At 42.7% G+C, this 25646-nt stretch overlaps 1 protein-coding gene across 1 annotated transcript in view; it reads left to right on the forward strand.

The window, feature by feature from the left end:
- Nucleotides 1–25646, forward strand: part of LOC115200481 (calmodulin-regulated spectrin-associated protein 1-B) — a 40311-nt gene that overhangs the window by 5562 nt on the left and 9103 nt on the right. The window contains exons 3-8 of the mRNA XM_029763584.1: nt 5736–5998; nt 15849–16010; nt 16143–16223; nt 24257–24398; nt 24709–24848; nt 25068–25161. Of these exons, the coding sequence (XP_029619444.1) occupies nt 5736–5998; nt 15849–16010; nt 16143–16223; nt 24257–24398; nt 24709–24848; nt 25068–25161 (882 nt within the window). The remainder of the gene's footprint in view (nt 1–5735; nt 5999–15848; nt 16011–16142; nt 16224–24256; nt 24399–24708; nt 24849–25067; nt 25162–25646) is intronic.

The raw sequence follows: 25646 nt of genomic DNA on the forward strand, positions 1-25646 counted from the left end.
TGTCGCGACGGAGGGGCCAGTTGGATAACTCCCTCGGGCAGATAACGTCGGTAGTCCAGTCATGAAGGCCCGATGGGGCTCCGCATCGGCAGTAAAACGGGTCCGGATCGGTGATTGTAGCACAGGAGTGGCTGATGGAATTAGGCCTAGCTTTGCTATTGAAGGCCTGTGGCTTTGGATCCATGCAGAAGACATGCTAAGATGTTGTGGAGGAGCCAGCTGACCATACTTGTTGCCCTGTGATGTGTAATTCATTCCACATATTCTACAGCTAGGTTTGCCTGTCACTAGTGGAGGAAACCTGTCATGTGAGAGATGTGTGACCTAATTTCACTCGGAGCACTTGCTCTGGCTATGAATTTTTCATTTCTAAACAGTCATGTCAATGGAGTGTCGTCTGTGTTGTCACTGGAAGAACATAATGGTGCCACGTGCGGTGGTTAATTTCTTTACTATCAAATGAGGAGCGACAAACTTATCACACAAATCAGAGTTAAACTAAATCTTTAATCACTTATTAATAAGGGAGCAGGTCAATACGACGCACACATATAAAGTGAATCGATTGAGTGCGATAATGATGGCTGGTCGACGAATCACGCTCAGATGATTCGTTGAGAACCCCTAGACAAAAGTACAAAGGTATTTTATAGCCAAGATACACCCCTTTCAACCTACATGATAAACAACAGATGTATAGAATGGGTCACAAGGTTACGATTTGTATTAAAGATACCTATAATTCACAGCAGACAGTATCTGCTGTGTCAACAGTTTTCATTGTGTAGAGACCAATGTCTGGCCCCCCCAATTCCATACTGGAGCCATGTCTCCCTTGTACGGTATAGAACAGAAACATTAACTCATGCTCTGGAATGCTCTTTAGGTTTTATCACCCAAAAGACACTGTAAATCTCCTGTCAGTGTTATCTCCCAGGGGCCCATCCTCAGTAGAACACACAATAGTTATAAGAATCCTCTATTCTGTTGCATAAAACAACCATTTGATGCAATAAAACTATACCATCTTGCAATTTTCCACCATACCATCCATTGTTTTCCTAACATGGCTTCTTTGGATTGCCTTTCCTATTGTTATTTCTGGATTCAAGAAGGGCCTTTTTAGTTTTGTACTGGCCTAACTGTACTATCACCTCCCTGTATGATATTCATTATACTGAAAGTGGAACCGTGTTGCTTCCGTCCCTTTCCTCTTCCCAACCTGGGCTTGAACCATGGCTCCTCTGCACACATCAGTCACCCTCGAAGGATCGTTACCTTTTGGCCCACAAAAGCCTCGGCCCTTGCAGAGCAAGGGAAACAAATGCTTCAAGGTCTCCGAGCGAGTGACGTCACCGCTAATTAGCTAGGCATTTCACACTGGTTCCACAAGCACCTGCACCATTGCAGCCTGTCTACATCAGAGTTTCCCATGCACCACTTGGGGTCCCGAGGACCGAGTATGGGGAAACGCTGATCTACAATGTTTTCTAAGCCTAGGTTTCATTTTGTCATCCTAGCCTTTTGGTTTCTGCTGTCATTAGTGATTTCATAATGTCACTCAGACACACGCCTGCACACAGCAAACAAATAATCCCAGATTTGAATGGTATTCATATAGATGGAATGCCATTTTCCTGTTTTCATTCTGTTCTCCATGTTTTTTCCTCATGCCTAGTCCCTGTGTTCCTCTAACAGAGAGCTGTGGTCCCGGAGAGCTCAGAAAAGTAATAGGCTTTTGTCCTGATGACGAACGAACACTGCCTCCTCTCTCTCCCTCCGGAGGAATCTCCCCACTGTCTGTCATCTGCGGCTCTAAGGGCTGTGGCTAACAGTCATGCAGGCAGACAGAGTACACTAGCACTCAGCAACATCTAATCTATATTAGCTAAAGACATGGGAACAGAACTTATTGCCCAAATATTAACTGGGGGTGAAACACAGTTTGATAATAGAGGGAGTGGATTGTATAGTAGCCTTGGGGATTTTGGGGACTGCCTGTGCCCAGGTGCAGCAGTAATTGGCATCCCCATTTGGATTTAAAAAAATTTTTTTTTAACCTATGGCAGTAGTGGAGTGTATTGCTAATGCTGCTTCACAGATGCTGGTCTGGCTCTATAAAATGGCAGGAACTAGGGATGGGCGGGCAGGCTGAGACAATACATCCTCGCCCCTCAGACATTGTGGGGCAGGTGTGTGTGTATGCGAGTGGGAACCTGCAAGCAGGTGGCTGCGTCACGTGTGAGCATGCCTAAATCTGTTTCTGAGCGTGTGTTTGTCTTCTGTGTGAGTGCACACTGCAACCTTGCGCCGTGTGTTAGTATTTGCCCCCCAGTGCAGACAGATCTGGCTGGCTCCGCTCCTCACATCACAGTGCCGACCAGCCAGTCAGAATGGTACCCGCTGGGGCAAGCTGGTTCTCTCCTGTCTAGTCTGATGGTAATTGGGGGATGCATTATAGCCAGTCCTGGCAATGGAGAGAAAGAGTGTGTTTACCATGCTGGGCTCACTCCCTGTCCCAGTAGTTAGATACTTCAGCCCACTGCGGCAGGAGGGGGGCAGCTGCTGCCACACAATATCGCTGTCTCAAGGGGGAATTCATACGTGAAGACCCACCCTGGTCCCCGGCCACCCTGGTCCCCGGCCACCCTGGTCCCCGGCCACCCTGGTCCCCGGCCACCTTGGTCCCCGGCCACCCTGGTCCCGGCCAGGCCACGTCTTGTTTTCACGCAACCACCTCATCTGTTTTAATGCATTATACACAGTACCACACGCACACCTCTGCCTCTCAGAATGACTGACTCTTATACTGTTAATGTATCTCAGGCTTATTGCACATGTGGATGCTGTTTATCTCTAATCAGTCTATTCTGTTGTAATGCACAGACAGTTTCCTCCACAGGTATCACCCATTTAACGATCCTAGGCTTATTATCCCTCCCTAGTCCTACGGTTAATAACACTTATTATGAACATTGAGCCACATTGACTGTGCTAAGGATGACCGTAGAATCCAAATCTGCCTGGTGTCACTGCTGTGTTGCTGATTGGTTGATGGAGAGCTCTGCCTCTGTCAGCCTATGTGTCTTCCTGTTAGTGTGGTCGGATTGGAGAAGGCTGACTAGCCGCTCCCTTTATGCCATAGTCAGTCAGGACTGGGAGGCAGGGAAGGAGGGCTCCATAACACACAGATGTGAAGTTATGGAGATGTCTGTTCTTCTTAGGACTGACCCCATTTAGTCGACTGTTTGGTCGATAGGTTGTTAGTCGACTGAGACTTCTTTAGTCGAGCAGTAGAAAGGGGGGGAAAGAAATGTATGTACATACATGCACAAATACACTAGTATGTATGTATGTATGTATGTATGAATGACACTGGTCTGATTTGTACTGAGTGGACTGATCCATTGTGGAGGCCGTGGGGATGGCGTAGTCATCAGTCTTAATATGTGCTAAATTGTATATGGTTATATTATTACATAAGAACAATGGTGCAACACTAATAAAAAATGTATAACAAATGCGCTTCCTCCCGCGTTGGATAGCGGTCTCTGTCCACGGTTCTGAAACTCATCAGTGCTCTGTTGAATTGGCGCCTTTTCCTAGACCATGTTGCTATGTGCATAATAGCACAGTTAACCAGTATATGGTGTTGAGAACAATGCTGTGGAGGCAGCAGCAGAATGAGATGAGAAAACAGCCCTCGCCTTATTGTCTAAAAAGTCAGGAAAGAGGAAACCCCAACTTAATTAGGTCTATAATCAATAGCCTAACTGTTAAATGTGACTGGCTTTATAAATCATCAATACATCTACAGAAATAAGACAGATCCTGCTTTTGTTTCCTGTTTGAGTGTTTGTTTAATAGCCTACTGACAAGCCAAGGATGGGCCTTCATAAAATTCCATTACAGGCCGACATGGTTGTCTAAACCCTTGTAAGCTTTTGGATGTCTTTTTTTGGTCCGGATGTTTTTTGTTGTTGTGTGTTTTACAAATGGTCAGCTTACCACATAGATGGGCATTTTATAAAATTAAATTTCAGGCAACACTGTAGGCTACACCTCAGTAATCATGGACCCGCACTTTTTTTTTTTTTTTTTCCATTTTTTTTTTTTTTTTTTGTGCAGTTCCGGACCGGCCTTGATTTCCACAGACATTGGTTTTTGGTCTAGTCCAGACCAAATCTGAACCAATCATTCTGTTAAAATGTTTTGGTCTATAAATGACTTATTTTAGGAAGTGCGTTTAGGACGTGCTCCTGATCGCTAAAATATCATAATGATTATGATCACGCTTCCTCAATTCAAATATAATGTGGACACTATAGGAAATATGATTTGGTATGGTTTCGAAACTTGAGAACCAAGCTGGAGTTATCATTGTGGCCCCATCACCTGGACCTGTTGAAATACTGTATCTTCACACCTATGCAATGTGTCATGCAAAGAGGGCAAGGGTTTAACGAATAGGGAATGTTTTTCCAAACAAATGAGGGATTTTGGTAGCAGAACTTCTCAGGCAGAAATTACTGTTGCAGCTTCAGCAACACGGACCGCGCGATAAACACTTTGATGTTCTGTGGTGGTCGCTGCAGCAGGGAGGAGAGCGGGACAACGGGTGCTAGTCACAGTACGGCTGAGCCCGGCCCGGCACATTCAAATAAATTGCTGCACTCTCTCGGGTCATTTGTGTCTTAAATATTTAATCAAACTGTGCTTAAAGCATCAGACAAGCTCAGTGCATATAGTTGATTTGATTAAAACACATACGATGTGTCTATGTGGAAAAATACATGTACAAAAATGTTGGCCAATAGTTTGGTCGACAGAACAATTTGGTCGACTTTTTTGTCGTCTGGGACAGCCCTATTTCTGTTAGCCTAGCTTCACAGCCACAGCTGAAGTAACAATGTCTGAATAATGGAGGTTAGCTGGGCTATTTTTGTCCCGAAGATCATCACACCTTTCTGAGAGCGTGCACTTGTGCGTGGGCTGGGCTTGTCACATGCAATGGGCTGCTGGGGGATCCTCCATTCTATTCCTCTGCTTTAATGTTTCCAGATTGTGTGTAGGCTGTGTTTCCTGTTAGAGGAGTACGACAGCAACAGACATCAATTATCATGATCGGATTCCCATCGCCATTTAGCCTAATATGGTGATTTCTGGTTTGATATGAGTCAGTGAAAAATGCAAAACAGACCCTTCATAGGTCAATGTTTGTTTTCTTCCTTTGTGGTGGAAACTGGAAAGGCATTGTTTCAGACTAGTAACCTGAGAACCTAGCTCTTCTCTCACCAGTGTTACTGTCAGTTCCAAGCCATGACTAGCCTGTATTTACAGAGTAAACAGAAACCTTGCAGAACACATATTTTTACTCTGCGAGATGATGCTGTTCCCACATTCCCTTTCATTGTTGAAAGATTAGGCTAGATCTTCTGTTTTTAAATTAAAGCAAGTATTTCACATTTGGCTATCCACGAAACGACAAACTCTTATTGTAGCCCTGTGTATGCATATTAGTCATCATAGCAGCGTTCCCCTAGATTCTTTCTGAAGTAGGCACAGGGCTGCAAGCACCAAAATATTCCATTGAAACCAATAGCAACCAAATATTTTCATGCGGGTGGCAACACAGCTAGATGTAGGGAGTGGAACCCATCCTGTCTAAATATGTTAGGACCAACACAATGCATCATATCCATCACTAACCCCCCCCTACCCCTCCCCCCTTCCAGACCACATCCCAGAGGACCTGAGGGATCCGTTCTACACAGACCAGTATGACCAGGAGCACATCAAGCCTCCCGTCCTCCAGCTGCTGCTGTCCTGTGAGCTGTACTGCCGGGTGTGTGCCCTCATCCTGAAGACAGACCAGGCCGCCTCGCTGCAGTCACACATGTCAGTCATCCAGGCCCTCAGCCGTAAAGGGATCTACGTCATGGAGAGTGATGACGCCCCTGTCAGAGATGCTGACCTCTCCTGTGTGCCCATCAAAATGGTGAGTGGGAAAGACTGTGTGTGTGTGTTGGGGGTGATGAAAAGCTATGCAGAGTGAAGGCAATACAGCTGTATCTCAATTGGCTCAAGTGGCTCTCCTTGTCTCCTTAATCTACAGTGAAAACACTGGAGAGACCAAAGCGATAGGGTTGATACCTACGAGCCAGGCTGCTAGGTCTCTCGCATGATGACAGAAAGGAAACAGACGAGATGCACCCAATGTCCTCTTCATGGACTAGGAAGTAGGGCGGGACACTATTTGTGGTGATGGAACTAGTTTGATAAGCACGTGGTGTTTTATGGGAGTCATTGCCAGAGGCTGCTCATGATTTGTGGACGAGAGCTGTCTTGAAAATGAGTTAGTCCCAGTGCAAAACAGACATAAATCAAATCTGAAAAGCTGTGTTGCCCTTTAGCTGGCTGTTGTTGAGCGAGAGTCAAGTAGCTTTGCCTTCTGGTTGGCTATTCTGTGTGTAGGCCTACATAGAGAGCGAGAACTCTCTGCCTGCAGCAGCAGCTCTGTTCCTGCTCTAGTCTTATTACTTTAACTAGTGAAAGTAGCCATTGTTCTCTTCTCTCTATCACACTGACATCTATCACACTACACTGAACACTAGAATGCCTACCTGTCGTCTATTGGACTTTGTCAAACAGCCTTTAAACTCTAGGTAACTAAAACGTTCTAGGATTTGTTGAAACCATGGCGACTCATCGTGTTCCAATTCAGTTTACATTTGGGTGGTTTTTCCCAACCTATTAAATTTGGTTCCAGACCGTTTAGCTATTTCCTTATCGTTGGCTACCTTGGAGATTCAAATTTGACTCTGATTCATGTCCATATAAAGGCATAGAACTGGGCCAGAGAGCGGGTCGTCTGTAGGCTTTACAACGGCTTTTGGCACAGTCTGGTTTCTGTGGATTATGTGAAAACTGATTCAGTTACTTCTTTGACCATCAATTTCTACCAGCTGGATAGGGAAGGGTACACACAGAGAGAGAGGGAGGGAGAACAGTCTGAAGTTAGGCCCAGTGGGGTCCCTCCACCACTACTTTTTTTTCCACTCTCCTGTCGTGTACCCTTGTTCTAAACGGTGACATTTTCCATGTTGTCTGGTCAATTTGCAAAGTCTAGTGCAGCAGTTGCATAATGATTGATTCACCATCTCTCATGTAACCTAGTTCTCCAACCAACCAGCCTAGTTTTTAGGACTATTGACTTTAAATGTGTCTGAGTCGTTTTGACCCGTGGTCACCCTGGTGATATAGCTGTGTCAGGGCAGTAAACACAGGGTTGGATTACTGAGTCATACTCTAGTTTCACAGCTTGGCCAAATGCTAGTGGCGCAGCGATCTAAGGCACTGCATCTCAGTGCTAGAGGCATCACTACAGACCCTGGTTTGATCCCAGGCTGTATCGCAACCGGCCGTGATCGGGAGAACCACAGAGCGGTGCCCAATTGGCCCTGCGTCGTCCGGGTTAGGGGACGGTTTAGCTGGGGTAGGCCGTCATTGTAAATAAGAATTTGTTCTTAACTGACTTGCCTAGTTAAATAAGGTTAAATAAAAAAATGGAATCCAGAAATAAAATAGTACAGCAACATCTCCACTCAGTATACGGAATGAACATCACTCCCTCCCTACATGTCACATTCAGAGATAGAGATAGATAGAGATAGATATATATCTATCTATCTATCTCTCTATCTATCTATCTATCTCTATTGCACAAGCGTTTCCTTTCATACGAGATCCAATAACCTCTTACAATTTCACTGAAAGCACTTACAGTAGCATCACTGCATGGTGTAGGGTGGCTTGAATACATTATACACTGCCAATGCCATGGAGACTCGCGTTGTCGCCAAGATGGCTTGCTTCTGTCGAGTGACTAGCCTACAGACAGGCTGGTTTATAATCCGGGCAAGGCTCTATGGAAGAAGCCAGACAAACACATGCTTAGTCTAAAATCCTGAGTAGAGAGAAGTGGTTGTCTTTGACAGACTAGACTAGGCCTGTGTAAGGGTTGAGAACCCCCCCCCCCCCGGGTTGCTGAGTCTGCAAGGAGGTGTTTCCATGGCAATGCCTGTGTTCTTCCCCCATGTGCTGCCCCTGGGCGCACTCCTGTCGTGTGTGTGTGTGTGTGTGTGTGTGTGTGTGTGTGTGTGTGTGTGTGTAAGAGATACCTTCTCTGCCTCCTGTTTTGACTCGTACTGCCTAGAGGGCACAGATGGGGAGCGATCAGCTGGGAGTAATAAAACAGCAGTGTACCATCTGAGTCCACTCACACAGGTTGGAAGAAATCCATTTCTACACTAGGGGGGCACTAGGGGGACGGACAGGGGGGCACTAGGGGGACGGACTATAGAGACCGGATTAGTGCTGAGTGATTAGTAATTTGTCGGTTTGGTTTCAATTGGATTATAAAAACATTGGTTTGTTCTCTCTCTTGGTTTCTTAATCTTATTTTTTACATGAAATCCATTATTAAATAATGACATTAAAATGATTTTAGAGCTTTTTAATGGAAATACAATGCCAAAAATAGTGAAAATTCAAATTGCCAAAACACAGAAAATATTCCGTTGTATCCGTCAGGTCCACATTGGGTAGACATCAATAGAAAAATAGGAAATTACTATGAAATAATACAATATTTCAGTTCTGTATATTACTTCTTATTTGATTACTTTCTTATTTTTCATTCCTTAAGTCACCATCTCATCTCTGCTCAGGCAGTAGCAACCAAACAGCCAGACAACATTCTCTCTTCTTCCCATTCTGTACGGGCTTTACTGCCATGCTTCGGTCTCTTTTTTTTAATGTAGTGGTCTCTCTCTTGTCGTGATATATCCCCGTCCCCGCAGGAGGCTTTTTGCCTCTTGGTAGGCCGTCATTGTAAATACGAATTTGTTCTTAATTTACTTAGTTAAAGATGCTCTATGCAGAAATCGCTCCGCCATTTCCTGGTTGCAAAAATTCTAATTGTTCGGCAGATTTGTTGGTGAAAAAACTAGCAGTCATGTGTAGATAATCATTGTACCATCTAAACCGCTGTGAAATATATTTTCCATAACCAAAAATATTGTATATTTCGCTGTTTTGAAGCTGGTGTACAAATCTGAAAGTAAAAGACACAAAAATGAAATATCAGAACGGGAAGCATAGAAATGGCACACAGAACAGATCTAGCTCTTAGACTTGTGTTCAAAGGGGATGAAATATCTATAACTCACATTTCTTTGGATTTGGTCAGGTTGCCCATAGTTACATATTGTAGCTTTTTTTAATAAAATAATCTTATTTCGCTAGGCTGACCTGCCTAAGCATGCTGCAGAGCTGTCAGACAATCATTTTACTAGTTCTTCGAAGTAGATAAGGCATACTTTAACGAACTCTGTCTATCTCTCGCTCCTTGTTTTTGTGTACAGTCGTGGCCAAAAGTTTTGACAATGACACATTCATTTCCACAAAGTTTGCTACTTCAGTTTATAGATATTTTTGTCAGATGTTACTATGGAATACTGAAGTATAATTACAAGCATTTCATAAGTGTCAAAGGCTTTTATTGACAATTACATGAAGTTGATGCAAAGAGTCAATATTTGCAGTGTTGACCCTTCTTTTTCAAGACCTCTGCAATCCGCCCTGGCAGGCTGTCAATTAACTTCAGGGCCACATCCTGACTGATGGCAGCCCATTCTTACATAACCAATGCTTGAAGTTTATCAGAATTTGTGGGTTTTTGTTTGTCCACCCGCCTCTTGAGGATTGACCACAAGTTCTCAATGGGATTAAGGTCTGGGGAGTTTCTGGCCATGGACCCAAAATATCGATGTTTTGTTCCCCAAGCCACTTAGTTATCACTTTTGCCTTATGGCAAGGTGCTCCATCATGCTGGAAAAGGCATTGTTCGTCACCAAACTGTTCCTGGATGGTTGGGAGAAGTTGCTCTTGAAGGATGTGTTGGTACCATTCTTTATTCATGGCTGTGTTCTTAGGCAAAATTGTGAGTGAGCCCACTCCCTTGGCTGAGAAGCAACCCCACACATGAATGGTCTCAGGATGCTTTACTGTTGGCATGACACAGGACTGATGGTAGCGCTTGCTGGACTTTCTTGGGTGCCCTGAAGCCTTCACAACAATTGAACCGCTCTCCTTGAAGTTCTTGATGATCCAATAAATGGTTGATTTAGGTGCAATCTTACTGGCAGCAATATCCTTGCCTGTGAAGCCCTTTTTGTGCAAAGCAATGATGACGGCATGTGTTTCCTTGCAGGTAACCATGGTTGACAAAGGAAGAACAAATCTCTGAAACTGAAAACGCTTATCTCCCTCACTAGCTTTAAGCAGCTCAAAGATTATTACACCTGTACATAGCCCATCTATAATTTAACTGAAACAACTACCTCTTCCCCTACTTTATTTATTTATTTATTTATTTTGCTCTTTTGCACCCCATTTTTCTACTTTGCACTTTCTTCCACTGCGAATCTACCATTCCAGTGTTTTACCTGCTATATTGTATGTACTTAGCCACCATGGCTTTTTTTTGCCTTTACCTCCCTTGTCTCGCCTCATTTGCTCACATTGTGTATATAGACTTATTTTTCTACTGTATTATTGACTGTAGGTTTGTTTTACTCCATGTGTAACTCTGTTGTTGTATGTGTCAAACTGCTTGCTTTATCTTGGCCAGGTCGCAATTGTAAATCAGAACTTGTTCTCAACTTGCCTACCTGATTAACCTCTCTAGGGAAGGTGGGACGAAATCGTCCCACCTACGTAACAGCCAGTGGAATCCTGTGGCGCGTTATTCAAATACCTTAGAAATGCTATTACTTCAATTTCTCAAACATATGACTATTTTACACCATTTTTAAAGACAAGACTGTCGTTAATCTAACCACACTGTCCGATTTCAAAAAGGCTTTACAACGAAAGCAAAATATTAGATTATGTCAGGAGAGTACCCAGCCAGAAATAATCAGACACCCATTTTCCAAGCTAGCATATAATGTCACAAAAACCCAGAAGACAGCTAAATGCAGCACTAACCTTTGATGATCTTCATCAGATGACACACCTAGGACATTATGTTATACAATACATGCATGTTTTGTTCAATCAAGTTCATATTTATATCAAAAACCAGCTTTTTACATTGGCATGTGACGTTCAGAACTAGCATACCCCCCCGCAAACTTCCGGTAAATGTACTAAATTACTCACGATAAACGTTCACAAAAAACATAAATTATTTTAAGAATTATAGATACAGAACTCCTCTATGCACTCGCTATGTCCGATTTTTAAAATAGCTTTTCGGTGAAAGCACATTTTGCAATATTCTGAGTAGATAGCCCGGCATCACAGGGCTAGCTATTTAGACACCCACCAAGTTTGGCACTCACCAAAGTCAGATTTACTATAAGAAAAATGTTATTACCTTTGCTGTTCTTCGTCAGAATGCACTCCCAGGACTTCTACTTCAATAACAAATGTTGGTTTGGTTCAAAATAATCCATAGTTATGTTCAAATATCCTCTGTTTTGTTCAAGACACTATCCGAATGGTAAAGAAGGGTGACGCGCACGACGCATTTCGTGACAATTTTTTTTTTTAATATTCCATTACCGTACTTCGAAGCATGTCAACCGCTGTTTAAAATACATTTTTATGCCATTTTTCTCGTAAAAAAGAGATAATATTCCGACCGGGAAAGCGTGTTTAGGTTCAAAGAGAGAAAATAAAAACATGGGGTCGACTCGTGCACGCGCCTCCGTCCCATTGTCCTCTGATAGAGCACTTACCAAAAGCGCTAATGTTTTTCAGCCAGTGGCTGGAATTACATCATTCAGCTTTTTCCCGCCTTCTGAGAGCCTATGGGAGCCGTAGGAAGTGTCACGTTACAGCAAAGATCCTCAGTTTTCATTAAAGAGAGCCAAGAAGAACAAGAACTTGTCAGACAGGTCACTTCCTGTAAGGAATCTTCTCAGGTTTTTGCCTGCCATATGAGTTCTGTTATACTCACAGACACCATTCAAACAGTTTTAGAAACTTTAGGGTGTTTTCTATCCAAAGCCAATAATTATATGCATATTCTAGTTTCTGGGCAGTAGTAATAACCAGATTAAATCGGGTATGTTTTTTATCCGGCCGTGCAAATACTGCCCCCTACCCCCAACAGGTAAATAAAGGTGAAATAAATAAAAAATTCCAAGCACCACCCTCCTTTTGAAGCTTCCACTCTGTTATTCAAACTCAGTCAGAGTGATCTCCAGCCCTGTCCTCGTCAACACTCACACCTGTGTTAACGAGAGAATCACTGACATGATGTCAGCTGGTCCTTTTGTGGCAGGGCTGAAATGCAGTGGAAATGTTTTTTGGGGATTCAGTTCAATTGCATGGCAAAGAGGGACTTTGCAATTAATTGCAATTCATCTGATCACTCTTCATAACATTCTGGAGTATATGGAAATTGCCATCATACAAACTGAGGCAGCAGACTGACACAAATATTAATTTTCATTCTCAACTTTTGGCTGCGACTGTACATTCCTCTTTCATGCAGTCTGTTTGAATCTAACCTAACATAGCAGGCATAAAAGTGTACCCATCTCTGTCCGAGATGGGGGAAAGGCGCTATGCATTATGGTCGTTGTAGTTAATTACCATGTTTCTGCACTCAATTATGCTGAATATTTTCTTAATGAAAACTACAACTCCCTTCAGCCCAGCGTCCCACTCGTGAATGATGTGATTTCTCTCGTGAAACGGCGTGTTGTGCTCAGAAAAATCAGAATCAATTTGGTCAATTAGTTGTTTAATAACTGAAGAAAAAATTGTTAATCGGATGTTAATTGCTCAGCACTTGACTTGGGACACTTGAGACGGCTTGTGGTAATATAACAGTAGTCCACCCATACTCTCCTGGGTTCCTCTGACAGGTTTGGTGAAGGGAAGACAAAGGGTCTGTGTTTCTGGCATATTCATTGTGTCGTACCTCAAGCACATCGGTCAGGCTGTTTTCTTCATCTTAAGTCCCTCTTTGACTTAAGAGACACAGAGTCCTGTTTTTGAAATAGTCTACATCTAGCTAGTTGCTAGGTGGAAGGGTGCGTGTTTTTTTTATTTATTTTTTATCTCAGGCAGTGGTGTGTGTGTGTGTGTGTGTGTTGCTTATGCCTCATTAGAGTAGGGATCTGAGGCTGAGTGTTGAGTAATGCTTGTGTAACATCGTTGGGGCCTATCACTGAGGGCTCTGAATAGCTGTTCTCCTTTCCTATTGTGAGCTAATCAGGATCTGTCCTCCATTTCCCTCAGTAGGATTAGTGCTGGAAGCTGTGTGTGTTCGTGTTCAGCAGTGTGTTTTGGGTCAGGCATGCTCTAACTGGCTAGGCTAGGGTGTACTGTGTGTTAACTCCACACCTAGATTCATAGGTCACATTTCAGGGAATTATACTCCTGCCTAAGATTATGGATATACTGACGAGTTACTTGTCTCCCTGCCCTAACAGTGGGAGTCATTGTCCACAAAGCGGCATGGCAGGCTGTCTAGCCTCCCGCGTATCCTTTCTTTGGATTGTGGAATACATCTCTTTATTTCATTACTTTTTAAATGTTCTATAAGGATTGTTGTCAACCGCCTGTATTCAGTGGAGAGATGCTATGCTGCTAGCCTCTTGCCATAAATATTCATAGACAACTCCGATATAGTGTTTTTCCTCAGTTGCCAGGATGTCACATGTCCTACTTAAGTCAGTACACTCGTAATAACCTAAGCGTTACGAAACTTCTATTCAATCAAATATATCTCACGTAGCAAATAAGCCATTCATTTTCCTGTTGATCAAATTTGGCACTCTTATTGATCTCCGTACAGAACTCCTTGCTAAGTGGGTAAAAAGAAAAGAACGCCACCTGCTTTAGGGATACAGATTTTCTGCCGGAGTTGAGCCTCTTCACCTCTTCCTCTCTGCTCCTACTGCAAGGCGTTGAGCTCTACACAGAGTGATAGATATTAATGGGCCTCAAAACTGGGCCTTATAGAGTGCCAGTGATTTCATTTTTTTTTACCTGGTCCATGTTCGTTTTTGGGTCACAATTTGCTTAAATGTATCATGACTTATTCAAACAGCAATGTGTAATTAACCAAAAATAAACCACCATTCTGAAGCGGAAACCACTGCACGGGAATGCCCTGTCTGTCTGCAGTGCGTGTAGGGTCTATATGTCTACCACGTTGTGTAGCCGTTAGCGACGCTAATGATGGCCTAACAGTCTTTGGTTAGATGGAAAGGCAATTAAAAGGTACTTGGCTAAATCAGGATTATTTGCCTCAATCCAGTGGCCATTTCTTCTGAAAACTCCATCACAAGTGTGCTACAGACGTAGTACATTTTTTTTATTAAATTGCCAAAATTATATAGCCTAATTAGCTTACTCCTGTCTAAACAGAAATAAATACAATCATACAAAATAGGCTACTACACAAGAAATCATGGTTTGGCCTCAGAGGATCATTAGCTTCTTTTAAATGTTAAATCACAGTGCCTACAGTAGGTAGGGACTGCAATGTGGGCAGCGCACGTGACAAATACTGCATATCCTCGGTGAGTGAGCATATTCACTCTTTATCGTTGTTCGTTCCGTGCTGCTTGAAAGTTTGTTTTTGTCATTTCTTCCTCTGGGTTAGACGGGTGTCATATTGTAGGCTATTTGTCTCCCCTTCTCGTAGCCCTGTTATATGGATCAGACAATGTCGCAATTGACACTTTCTCAGTGTCAGCAGAGTAGGCTTCCCTGTAATTTGCAGAATTAAAAAAGATTCTGCTAATGTGTCCAGTCATTTATACAGAGAAGTAGAATTGCATGAAATGTGTTTAGAAAAGGCCAAGAAACATATCTGATATAGCCTGTAGCCTAGGCCTACTCTACACCACTACGCGCCCTCAGGGTATAAAACAAGGACGCAGCTAGAAATAAACTGCCATGTCGGCTTTGTTTCCTCGTCTCCTGACCGTCTGACCTCACTGATGTACTACAGATGATCCTTATCCAATAGAAAGACTGAGGGAGGAACCCCCCCCTCACCATGACATTAGAGGTCACTTCAGTCTCTATCTGTCCAATCAATCAGCCTTAATACCTCACACAGGGGGACAGAGGTGACCTACAACACAGATAATGATGCATTGAACAGTCTTTTTTCCAAACCGTGATTGAGATCATTATCTGTGTTGTAGGTCACCTCTGTCCCCCTGTGTGAGGTATTAAGGTCTTTCTATTGGATAAGGATCATCTGTGGTACATCGGTGAGGTCAGATGGTCAGGAGACGAGGAAACAAAGCCGACATGGCAGTTTATTTCGAGCTGCGTCCTTGTTTTATACCCTGAGGATTGTCCAGTCATCCCTTAATTATACTGTTCTGTGGGCATCATGTCCTCGTGCCCACATTTTCCCGATTTTAAATAAAAATAAATAATAAAATATATATATTTTTTTGTTTTTATTTTAGTTTTAATTCTCTCTACCCATCCATCCACAATGCCCACATGCCCATGATCGATGCCCTGACGTTCAACTGTAAATTGTGTTTGTCTTGTGACCTGTTCTTTCCCATCTCTCCTCTCACACAGTGTCCTGTGCCCATAGTCGATGCCCTGATTTTGGCATAACGTGATTGTTGTTCTGGCTCGGCCTGCCACCACACAGTAACAACATAGCCATGCTTGATCAATACCCTGGTGTTTTCTATCCTGAACTAGACCTACTGTATGCCCCCACGATGACCTACCTTTACAGCATTTGTTTTTCTGACCTAATCTGTGCCCTCTCATCCTTCCTCCAGAGTGCCCACATGCCCATGATTGATGCCCTAATGATGGCCTACACTGTGGAGATGATCAGCATAGAGAAGGTGGTGGCCTGCGTCAAACGCTTCTCCACCTTTAGCGCCTCCAAGGAGCTTCCCTTTGACCTGGAGGACGCCATGGTCTTCTGGATCAACAAGGTATGGTGGGAACACACTCTCTTTCTTGCGGACTCTGTAACATATAGTTGTCTGTCAGTGGCCTACATCGATCATGAGCTTGTTCAGAAAATAGAGCTCTAAAGAACTGAGTGAATGTTGCTTTTGTTCCAGGTGAACCTGAAGATTAGGGAGATCACAGAGAGAGAGCTGAAGGTCAAGCAGCACCCGCTGGAGTCTCCCAGTCACCAAAAGGTAAGGCTGGAGCCCCACAGATCTCATGGCTCTCCCACAGAGAGAGAACAAGGAAACTGGCCCCCATGGAGCTTTTTTGATGCATCCTTACAGCGATTGCTGCTCTTGATGCATCAAGTCTCTGGACTGCAGTCTATGCCTCCAGGACACATTGCAAGAATAATTGGCGTTTAAAAACCAATTTATTTTTATTTATTCAGATTAGTCTCATGGAGATGACATCCGTTTCAACAGAGACGTGGTCCAAGTCTACAGAGCTCTTTATCTCCTGCCATTTGGGGTTGAATCCTGATTGACCTTTTTTCTCCTAACCCGGAAGCAGATCCAATCCTGTCTGTGACCTCTGACCTATTGACCTTTTGCTCCTATTCTCCCTGTCCCCCCCCCCCCCCCCCCCCCCCCTTCCCTGCTACTTGGATAGTCTCCCTCCAAATGGTATTGGAAACTAGTACCTGTAAGTTGGCTGCTAGTAATCCCCCCTCCTCCCTCTTGCACGCATAGTTCTGTGTCGATGTGCACACCACACCATCGTGGCTCATCCAAGCCCATTCTGTGCTGCTTGTAGCCAGTGAGTCAGCCAGCCAGTGGGAGAAGGCTGGTATCTTTGTGTTAAGAATGTCACACTGTTGTTGTCTGGTGGTTTTGGTAATTTGCTAAACTACATTTTGGCCCTTTCATTTCAAGCCCCTGCAGACTGTGCAATCATGATAGGTGGTGTGTTTGTCTGAGAGTGTGACAGTGTGTGAAGAGATGTCTGGGTGAGAGAGTCGTGAATACATCTCTCAGCCCCTGCTTTCCTTATTTGCTTGTGCTGAGATGTTGGCGCCATTGCCCGCAAACTGTGCCCGCAAACTCTGTCATGCCCACCCCTCCTATGCTGTCTGCAATGCCCATGTGGTCTCTCCCTGGCCTCTCGTGTCTTTTTACTTGCCCAAGGTCTCCTTCTTACTCTCGGCTGTCTGTGTGTCTCAGTCTGATTTCATGCACGCCATGGCCCAATGCATGCTGGAGCCAGAGGAGCTGGTGTCCTCCATAGTGGTACAGTTCCAGTAGTCCTTATCCTCTGTAGACCTCTCACTACTTCTCTCCCTTCTGTAGGGTGGATGGGAAACCTTTAGTCCTGGTTGTCTAGTTGTTCTCCAGTTACCCTTATAGAATTAGCATAATTGTGTCAGAAAAGTATTTGAGATACAGATGAAGTTGAAGTTTGCATACACTTCAGCCAAATACATTTAAACTCAGTTTTTCACAATTCCTGACATTTAATCCAGGTAAAAATTCCCTGTCTTAGGTCAGTTAGGATCACCACTTTATTTTAAGAATGTGAAATGTCAGAATAATAGTAGTGGTTTATTTCGGCTTGTACTTCCATCACATTCCCAGTGGGTCAGAGGTTTACATATACTCAATTAGTATTTGGTAGCATTGCCTTCAAATTGTTTAACCTCTCTGGCGCATGTGGGACGAACTCGTCCCACCTACGTAACAGCCACTGAAATCCAGTGGCGCGATTTTTGAATCGTTAGAAATACTATTACTTCAATTTCTCAAACATATGACTATTTTACAGCTATTTAAAGACAAGAATCTCGTTAATCTAACCACACTGTCCGATTTCAAAAAGGCTTTACAACGAAAGCAAAACATTAGATTATGTCAGCAGAGTACCCAGCCAGAAATAATCAGACACCCATTTTTCAAGCTAGCATATCATGTCACATAAACCCAAACCACAGCTAAATGCAGCACTAACCTTTTATGATCTTCATCAGATGACACACCTAGGACATTGTGTTATACAATACATGCATGTTTTGTTCAATCAAGTTCATATTTATATCAAAAAACAGCTTTTTACATTAGCATGTGACGTTCAGAAAAAGCATAACCCCCGCAAACTTCCGGGGAATTTACTAACAGTTTGCTAAATTACTCACGATAAACGTTCACAAAAAGCATAACAATTATTTTAAGAATTATAGATGCATTACTCCTCTATGCACTCGATATGTCCGATTTTAAAATAGCTTTTCGGATGAAGCACATTTTGCAATAATCTAAGTACATAGCCCGGCATCACAGGGCTAGCTATTTAGACACCCACCCAGGTCAGCCTCCACCAAAATCACATTTCCTATAAGAAAAATGTTCTTACCTTGCTTGTTCTTCGTCAGAATACACTGCCAGGACTTCTACTTCAATAACAAATGTTGGTTTGGTCCCAAATAATCCATCGTTATATCCAAACAGCGACGTTTTGTTTCGTGAGTTCTAGACACTATCAGAATGCTACATCACGGTCTCGCGCATGGCGCATTGGCGTGACAAAAAATGTGTAAATATTCCATTACCGTACTTCGAAGCATGTCAACCGCTGTTTAAAACCAATTTTTATGCCATTTATCTCGTAGAAAAGTGATAATATTCCGACTGGGAATCTGCAATAAGCTAAACAGCCGAATTAAATTTCTCCTCAGGAGCGAATCGTGCACGCGCCTCATTCAAAGGTCCTCTGATCCGCCACTTACCAAAGGCGATAGTGTGTTTCAGCCTGAGGCTGCCTCGTCAACCTTCAGGTATTTCCCGGGTTCTGAGAGCCTATCGGAGCCCTGGGAATTGTCACGTTACAGCTAAGATCCTTACTTTTCAATTAACAGATGCAAGACGCACGACTCCTTGTCAGACAGGGTACTTCCTGCATGAAACCTTGTCAGGTTTTTGCCTGCCATAGGAGTTCTGTTATACTCACAGACACCATTCAAACAGTTTTAGAAAATTCAGTGTTTTCTATCCAAACCTGAACAATAATATGCATATTCTAGCTTCTGAGTTGGTGTAGGAGGCAGTTAAAAATGGGCACATATTTTTTTTCCAAAATTCTCAATACTGCCCCCTAGCCCAAACAGGTTAACTTCGGTCAAACGTTTTGGGTAGCCTTCCACAAGCTTCCCACAATAAGTTGGGTGAATTTTGGCCCATTCCTCCTGACAGAGTTGGTGTAACTGAGTCAGGTTTGTAGGATCCTTGCTCGCACACGCTTTTTCAGTTCTGCCCACCAATTTCTATGGGACTGAGGTCAGGGCTTTGTGATGGCCACTCCAATACCTTGACTTTGTTGTCCTTAAGCCATTTTGACACAACTTTGGAAGTATGCTTGGGGTCGTTGTCCATTTGGAAGACCCATTTGTGACCAAGCTTTAACTTCCTGACTGATGTCTTGAGATGTTGCTTCAGTATATCCACATTGTCTTTCCTCATGATGCCACCTATTTTGTGAAGTACACCAGTCCCTACCGCAGCAAAGCACCCCCACAACATGATACTGCCACCCCTGTGCTTCACGGTTAGGATGGTGTTCTTCGGCTTGCAAGCTTCCCCCTTTTTCCTCCAAACGTAACGATGGTCATTATGGCCATACAGTTCTATTTTTGTTTCATCAGACCAGAGGACATTTCTCCAGAAAGTACTATCTTTGTCCCCATGTACAGTTGCAAACCGTAGTCTGGCTTTTTTATGACGGTTTTGGAGCAGTGGCTTCTTCCTTGCTGAGCGGCCTTTCCGGTAATGTCGATATAGGACTCGTTTTACTGTGGATATAGATACTTTTGTACCCGTTTCCTCCAGCATCTTCGCAAGGTCCTTTGCTGCTGTTAAGGGATTGATTTGCACTTTTCGCTCCAAAGTACGTTAATCTCTAGGAGACAGAACGCGTCTCCTTCTTGAGCGGTATTACGGCTGCGTGGTCCCATGGTGTTTATACATTCGTACTATTGTTTGTACAGATGAACGTGTTACCTTCATGTGTTTGGAAATTGCTCCCAAGGATGAACCAGACTTGTGGAGGTCTACAATTACAATTATTTTTTTTTTTTTTGAGGTCTTGGCTGATTTTCCCATGATATCAAGCAAAGAGGCACTGAGTTTGAAGGTAGGCCTTGAAATACATCCACAGGTACACCTCCAATTGACTCACATGATGTTTATTAGCCTATCCGAAGCTTCTAAAGCATGACATAATTTTTGGAATTTTCCAAGCTGTTTAAAGGCACAGTCAATGTCACAAGAATTTTCCATCCCAATGATGATGATGATGATAACTAAACAATTATTTAAGCTTTGTCCAATCCCCGAGGTTTGTAAGACCCTGGGTTTAACTTCTTGGGGCTATGTGGGACGTTAGGGTGCGCCACGGGTGGCACGCTATCAACAGCAGGTGCATTTCAAGAGCGGCAAATTTGAAACCAAATAAATGTCAAAATTCAAATTTCTCAAACATACAACTAACTTACAGCCTTTGAAAGATAAACATCTCCTTAATCTAACCACGTTGTCCGATTTCAAAAAGGTTTTACGGGGAAAGCATAAAGTTAGGTTATGTTAGGAGAGTACATTGACAATAGCTGTGTGTAATGTATTGTCGATTCAAAGACAGGCGTCACCAAAACCATAATCAGCTAAAATTATGCACTAACCTTTTACAATCTCCATCAGATGACACTCCTAGGACATTATGTTAGACAATGCATGCATTTTTAGTTCTATCAAGTTCATATTTATATCTAAAAACAGCGTTTTACTATGGCGTTGATGTTCAGGAAATCGTTTCCCTCCAATACCGGCAGTCAAGTCATGACAACAAAATAATTAATTAATATTAGAAAACATTGGTAAAATATTATATTGTCATTCAAAGAATTATAGATTTACATCTCTTGAACGCAATGGACTTGCCAGATTTAAAATTAACCTTACTGGGAAATCACACTTTGCAATAATCTGACCACTGCGCCCAGAAAAATACGCATTGCGATACAGACAAACCGCCATGTTGGAGAGATCTAAAATCGAAAATACTATGTAAATAATCCATTACCTTTGATTCTCTTCATCAGATGTCACTTCCAAAGAATCCCAGGTCCATAACGAATGTAGTTTTGTTCAAAAAAGCTCATCATTTATGTCCAAAAACACATGATCTAAGCCAGCCGGACTTCACTTCAATTCACGAACGGAAAAAATATATTTACGTTCGTTCAAACATGTCAAACGTATCGCATAAATCATTAGGGCCTTTTTTAACCAGAACATGAATAAAATTCAAGCCGGACCATTGGGTTCTCTTTTAAAACGTTTCGGAATGAGAGTACCCACCATCAACTCGCGCGCAAGGTGTCTAATGGGCCATCACAGTTCCAAGGCTCTTATTCGGTCAGATCTCACTGTAGAAGACTCAAAACACTTTGTAAAGGCTGGGGACATCTTGTGGAAGCAATAGGAAGTGCCAAAACATTCCTCACCCCCTTTGTTTTTCAATGGTATAGGCTTAAAGTCAATTCAACACATCAGGTATCCACTTCCTGTCAGAATCTGTCTCAGGGTTTTGCCTGCCAAATGAGTTCTGTTATACTCACAGACACCATTCAAACAGTTTTAGAAACTTTAGGGTGTTTTCTATCCATATATAATAAGTATATGCATGTTGTAGTTACTGGGTAGGATTAGTAACCAGATTAAATCAGGTACATTTTTTTTATCCAGCCGTGAAAATACTGCCCCCTATACCCTAACAGGTTAATAATAATTAGGCAAAGACTTAGATTCTGCAAAAGGTTCGTAAGCTTTATTCAGAGAACGTTCTAAAGTCAACCAAAATGTGAGCAGTCTTTATAACCCCCTCTACGCGCGCGCACACACACACACACACACACACACACACACACACACACTTATCACTTTTCTACCAGCCTTGGCAGTTTCTCGCCGTTCCTTTCCTCCCCAGATAAGAGATGCCTTGGAAGGGCCCTCCTGTTGTCAGCTTTTTCAGAGTTATCATGTGTAGTCTACCAGCCTTTGTTTTCTCAACAATACATTTCTCCCTCTTAACTTGTCCCACATTACTACATAGTAACACAATGGTCTAGTCACACACATTATGGAATTATGACTCTTAACACATTCCATACATTTATATACAATTTCAGGGTGGAATCCTTTAGTCATTACTTTAAACATATAAATTCCTTTATCAGTCAACTTAGAGTATGTAAACGTCTGACCCACTGAAATTGTGATACAGTGAATTATAAGTGAAATAATCTGTCTGTAAACAATTGTTGGAAAAATTACTTGTCATGCACAAAGTAGATGTCCTAACCGACTTGCCAAAACTATAGTTTGTTAACAAGAAATATGTGGAGTGGTTGACAAACGATTTTTAATGACTACAACCTAAGTGTATGTAAACTTCCGACTTCAACTGTAAGTGTTTTGTATTATGTTAGTTAGTTACCCTTGTAGAATTACCATAATGGTGTCAGAATAGTATTCGAGGTGTGTTGTATTATCATAGTTACCCTTATTATGCCCCAAAAATGTGTAGACAGATTGCAGACAGTGCGTGTAGTAACATGGTTAATTGTTGCTGTAAATGTTTAGTATGGTTCAGCTGGAGCCATAAGTACCGAACTGGCCTGGCTAGTAGACTACAGCAGTGATGAATTCAATAGGCTAACTCAGGGAGGGTTCCACAACACCGTTAGCCAGCAGAAGTGGGCCAGTGATTCCCATGTGTTCCTTCCTCTGTGCCAGTGGCCTGGTTTGACTATGCTGACAGTGACACAGCATTCCCAGAGAGGGGTGGGTGTCAGGCCGACCATGGCTCCATATCACCGCTCTATAAAGCAGGGGTTCTCAAAGTGGGGTCTGCAGGGGGTCTGTGGCCAGATTGCCCCCCCAAAAAACTAACAGATTAAACACATTTTTGTTCAAGTGATCTGTGGAATAAGTTTAGCAGGTGTTAAACAGTGAAATTGTATATGAATAATATTCATGTTCTTAACCTTACAACATGGTCCTGGGAGGCTCACAGGGATATTGGTATCCACAGAACTTCACCAATTGTACATTTTTCAACTCAATACTTGTATTTCCCCCCTGCCCTATTTTTTTTTTTTTTTTTTTTTTTTTTTTTTTTACATAAATGCACTGTAATTTTAAGTTTTAAGATGGCTAAATTTTCTCTCTGCCTCATGGCAAATGTGTAGAATTACAGGATATTAATGTAGCTTGAAAAATGCTAAATTTTCTCTCTGATGCCAAGGGATTTAAAATGTTCCTTCCCAGGGCCCGAGACACAGTACAACTCTTGTATGCTATTTTTATCTCACTCGAGTTCTGATTATGAGGGGGTCCCTAATGAACTTGCTATCGCAAAAGGGGTCTCTGGCCCCAAGAAGTTTGTGAATCCCTGCGATAAAGGACCACCCCACTCATCTCCACCCAACTAAACACATACTGGGGCTTATTCAGGGAATGCCACTGAATTAATTCAGAGAATCATTTCTGGTCTAGATAATGAACTTCTGTTTTTCACCAGGGCGTCATGTCTGCTCTAGTCATGACGTTTTCATCCTTCTAAACGTTGCCTTCCACTGAATAAGCACTAGGCTATGTGATGTAGGCCATAACTGTGTATATGACTGGACAAAGCCATGCATCACGTGACACCATTCATACATATGTGAAGACTCGATAGCACATTTGAAGCCAAGGAAATCTTAAGATGGCGTATCATATTGATATTTATGTAGACATAACAGTTCGAGCTACTCCAGGAAGTGATGTTGCTGGCTAGCTCAGTGCTGCCCCCTCATTGAACATTTCAAGTTGAAGTCTGACCGGGGTACTGCAGGCTGCCATTAGCAACTCAATTATCCTTAACTTCTTGTGTGCGATTTTAATTTACAATTTTTATAATCTGTTCAAGGACATCTGGTGTAATAGAAGCAGTTAATGGTACCATGAGTGTCTTCGAAAATGTGTATTTATTTACATGAAGATTGTCCACAGATTGCCATTTTCTCCATTATAATGGGGGATCGTTTTCTGCAAACGATGTCTGCAGTACCGTGGTCAGCCTTGAACTTTGTGGCTTAAGTGAGAGGGGGTAGTCATTCTCCTCTGGATGGAGCCTAATAAGCCAGCCTTATCTCTTTGTATTCCTCTCTGACTCTCTCCCTTCCCCTGGTGGTCAGGTGAGGTACCGCAGGGAGCACGCCTTGGGCCGCCAGCTGCCCTTCTTCCCCCTGCTGGAGGATCTGATGAGGGACGTGTGTGACGGCGCAGCCCTCCTCACCGTGGTCCACTACTACTGCCCTGACCACATGAAGCTCCACGGTACATCATGGGACGCCATCTGGCCTCAACAAACTGGGGTTTCATCATTTAGATGTTAAATCTATCCTATTTTCTCCCTGATTGGTCAGGAATCCCAAATTTGTCTGACCTCAAACAATCAGTAAAATTATGTCTTTAACCTGTTTTTGTAATTGAAATGGTCCATTTAGTTCTACTCCAGATCTATGTTGTGGACATTAGACATTAAATCTGTGTTGTGCCCTGACTGTGCCAAGGAGGGTTGCATGTGACATTTCTAAACATCAGGTCAATGAGCTCCATCCTGACCTTTTTGACCTCTGTCTATCAGATATCTGTCTGAAGGAGGTGACCTCCATAGCTGACAGTCTGTACAACATTCAGCTGCTCAAGCAGTTCTCAAATGAATATCTCAACAAGAGCTTCTACCTAACCATGGAAGACATGCTCTACTCTCCACTGGTTCTCAAGGTAAATAAGTCCTTTGGTATTTGTCACTGTAGCTAGTTGTCACTGTAGCTGGGTTTTTCCCCTGTCACTGTAGCTGGGTTTTTCCCTGTCTTTGTAACTTTGAGGATTTTGTTTTTCTGTGTTTCTAAGGAAGCACTTGATTCATTGATGGTTTTGGTAACATGTTGTATGTCATTGTAGTTGACTTTCTCTGACGTGGTTCTTGTTTTCACTACTCAGCACAATGTGATGGTGTTCATCGCTGAGCTCTTCTGGTGGTTTGAGACCGTCAAGCCAGAGTTTGTCCAACCCAGGACGGAGGAGTTCAGAGATGGTGAGGATCATCTTTATGGGTGTGTTGTGGTCTGAATGGGATGGATCAACAAATCTGTTGAACCTGCAGGACAGGGAAAAGGAGTACTTTAGGACTTCTTCCTTATAGAACATGTGGTTCAACTAGTGTCTTTATTGTCATTTCTTCCAATGACATTTCAATGCAAATGTGTAAATGATCCCCATGCAATGTCAATAGTCTAATATATAGTGTTTAGATTTAGCTGATATTATTATTATTATTATTATTATTATTATTATTATTAATTGATTTTGGATGAACTTGACCAGAAGTTAAAATGAGCAGCTGCAGTATTTTTTTATTTGTTTCACCTTTATTTAACCAGGTAGGCTAGTTGAGAACAAGTTCTCATTTACAACTGCGACCTGCCAAGATAAAGCAAAGCAGTTCGACACATACTGCAACAGAGTTACACATGGAATAAACAAACATAGTCAATAATGCAGTAGAAAAAGTATATATAC

The sequence above is a fragment of the Salmo trutta genome, chromosome 9, assembly GCF_901001165.1.
Source record: "Salmo trutta chromosome 9, fSalTru1.1, whole genome shotgun sequence".
In the NCBI taxonomy this organism is placed as follows: Eukaryota; Metazoa; Chordata; class Actinopteri; order Salmoniformes; family Salmonidae; genus Salmo; species Salmo trutta.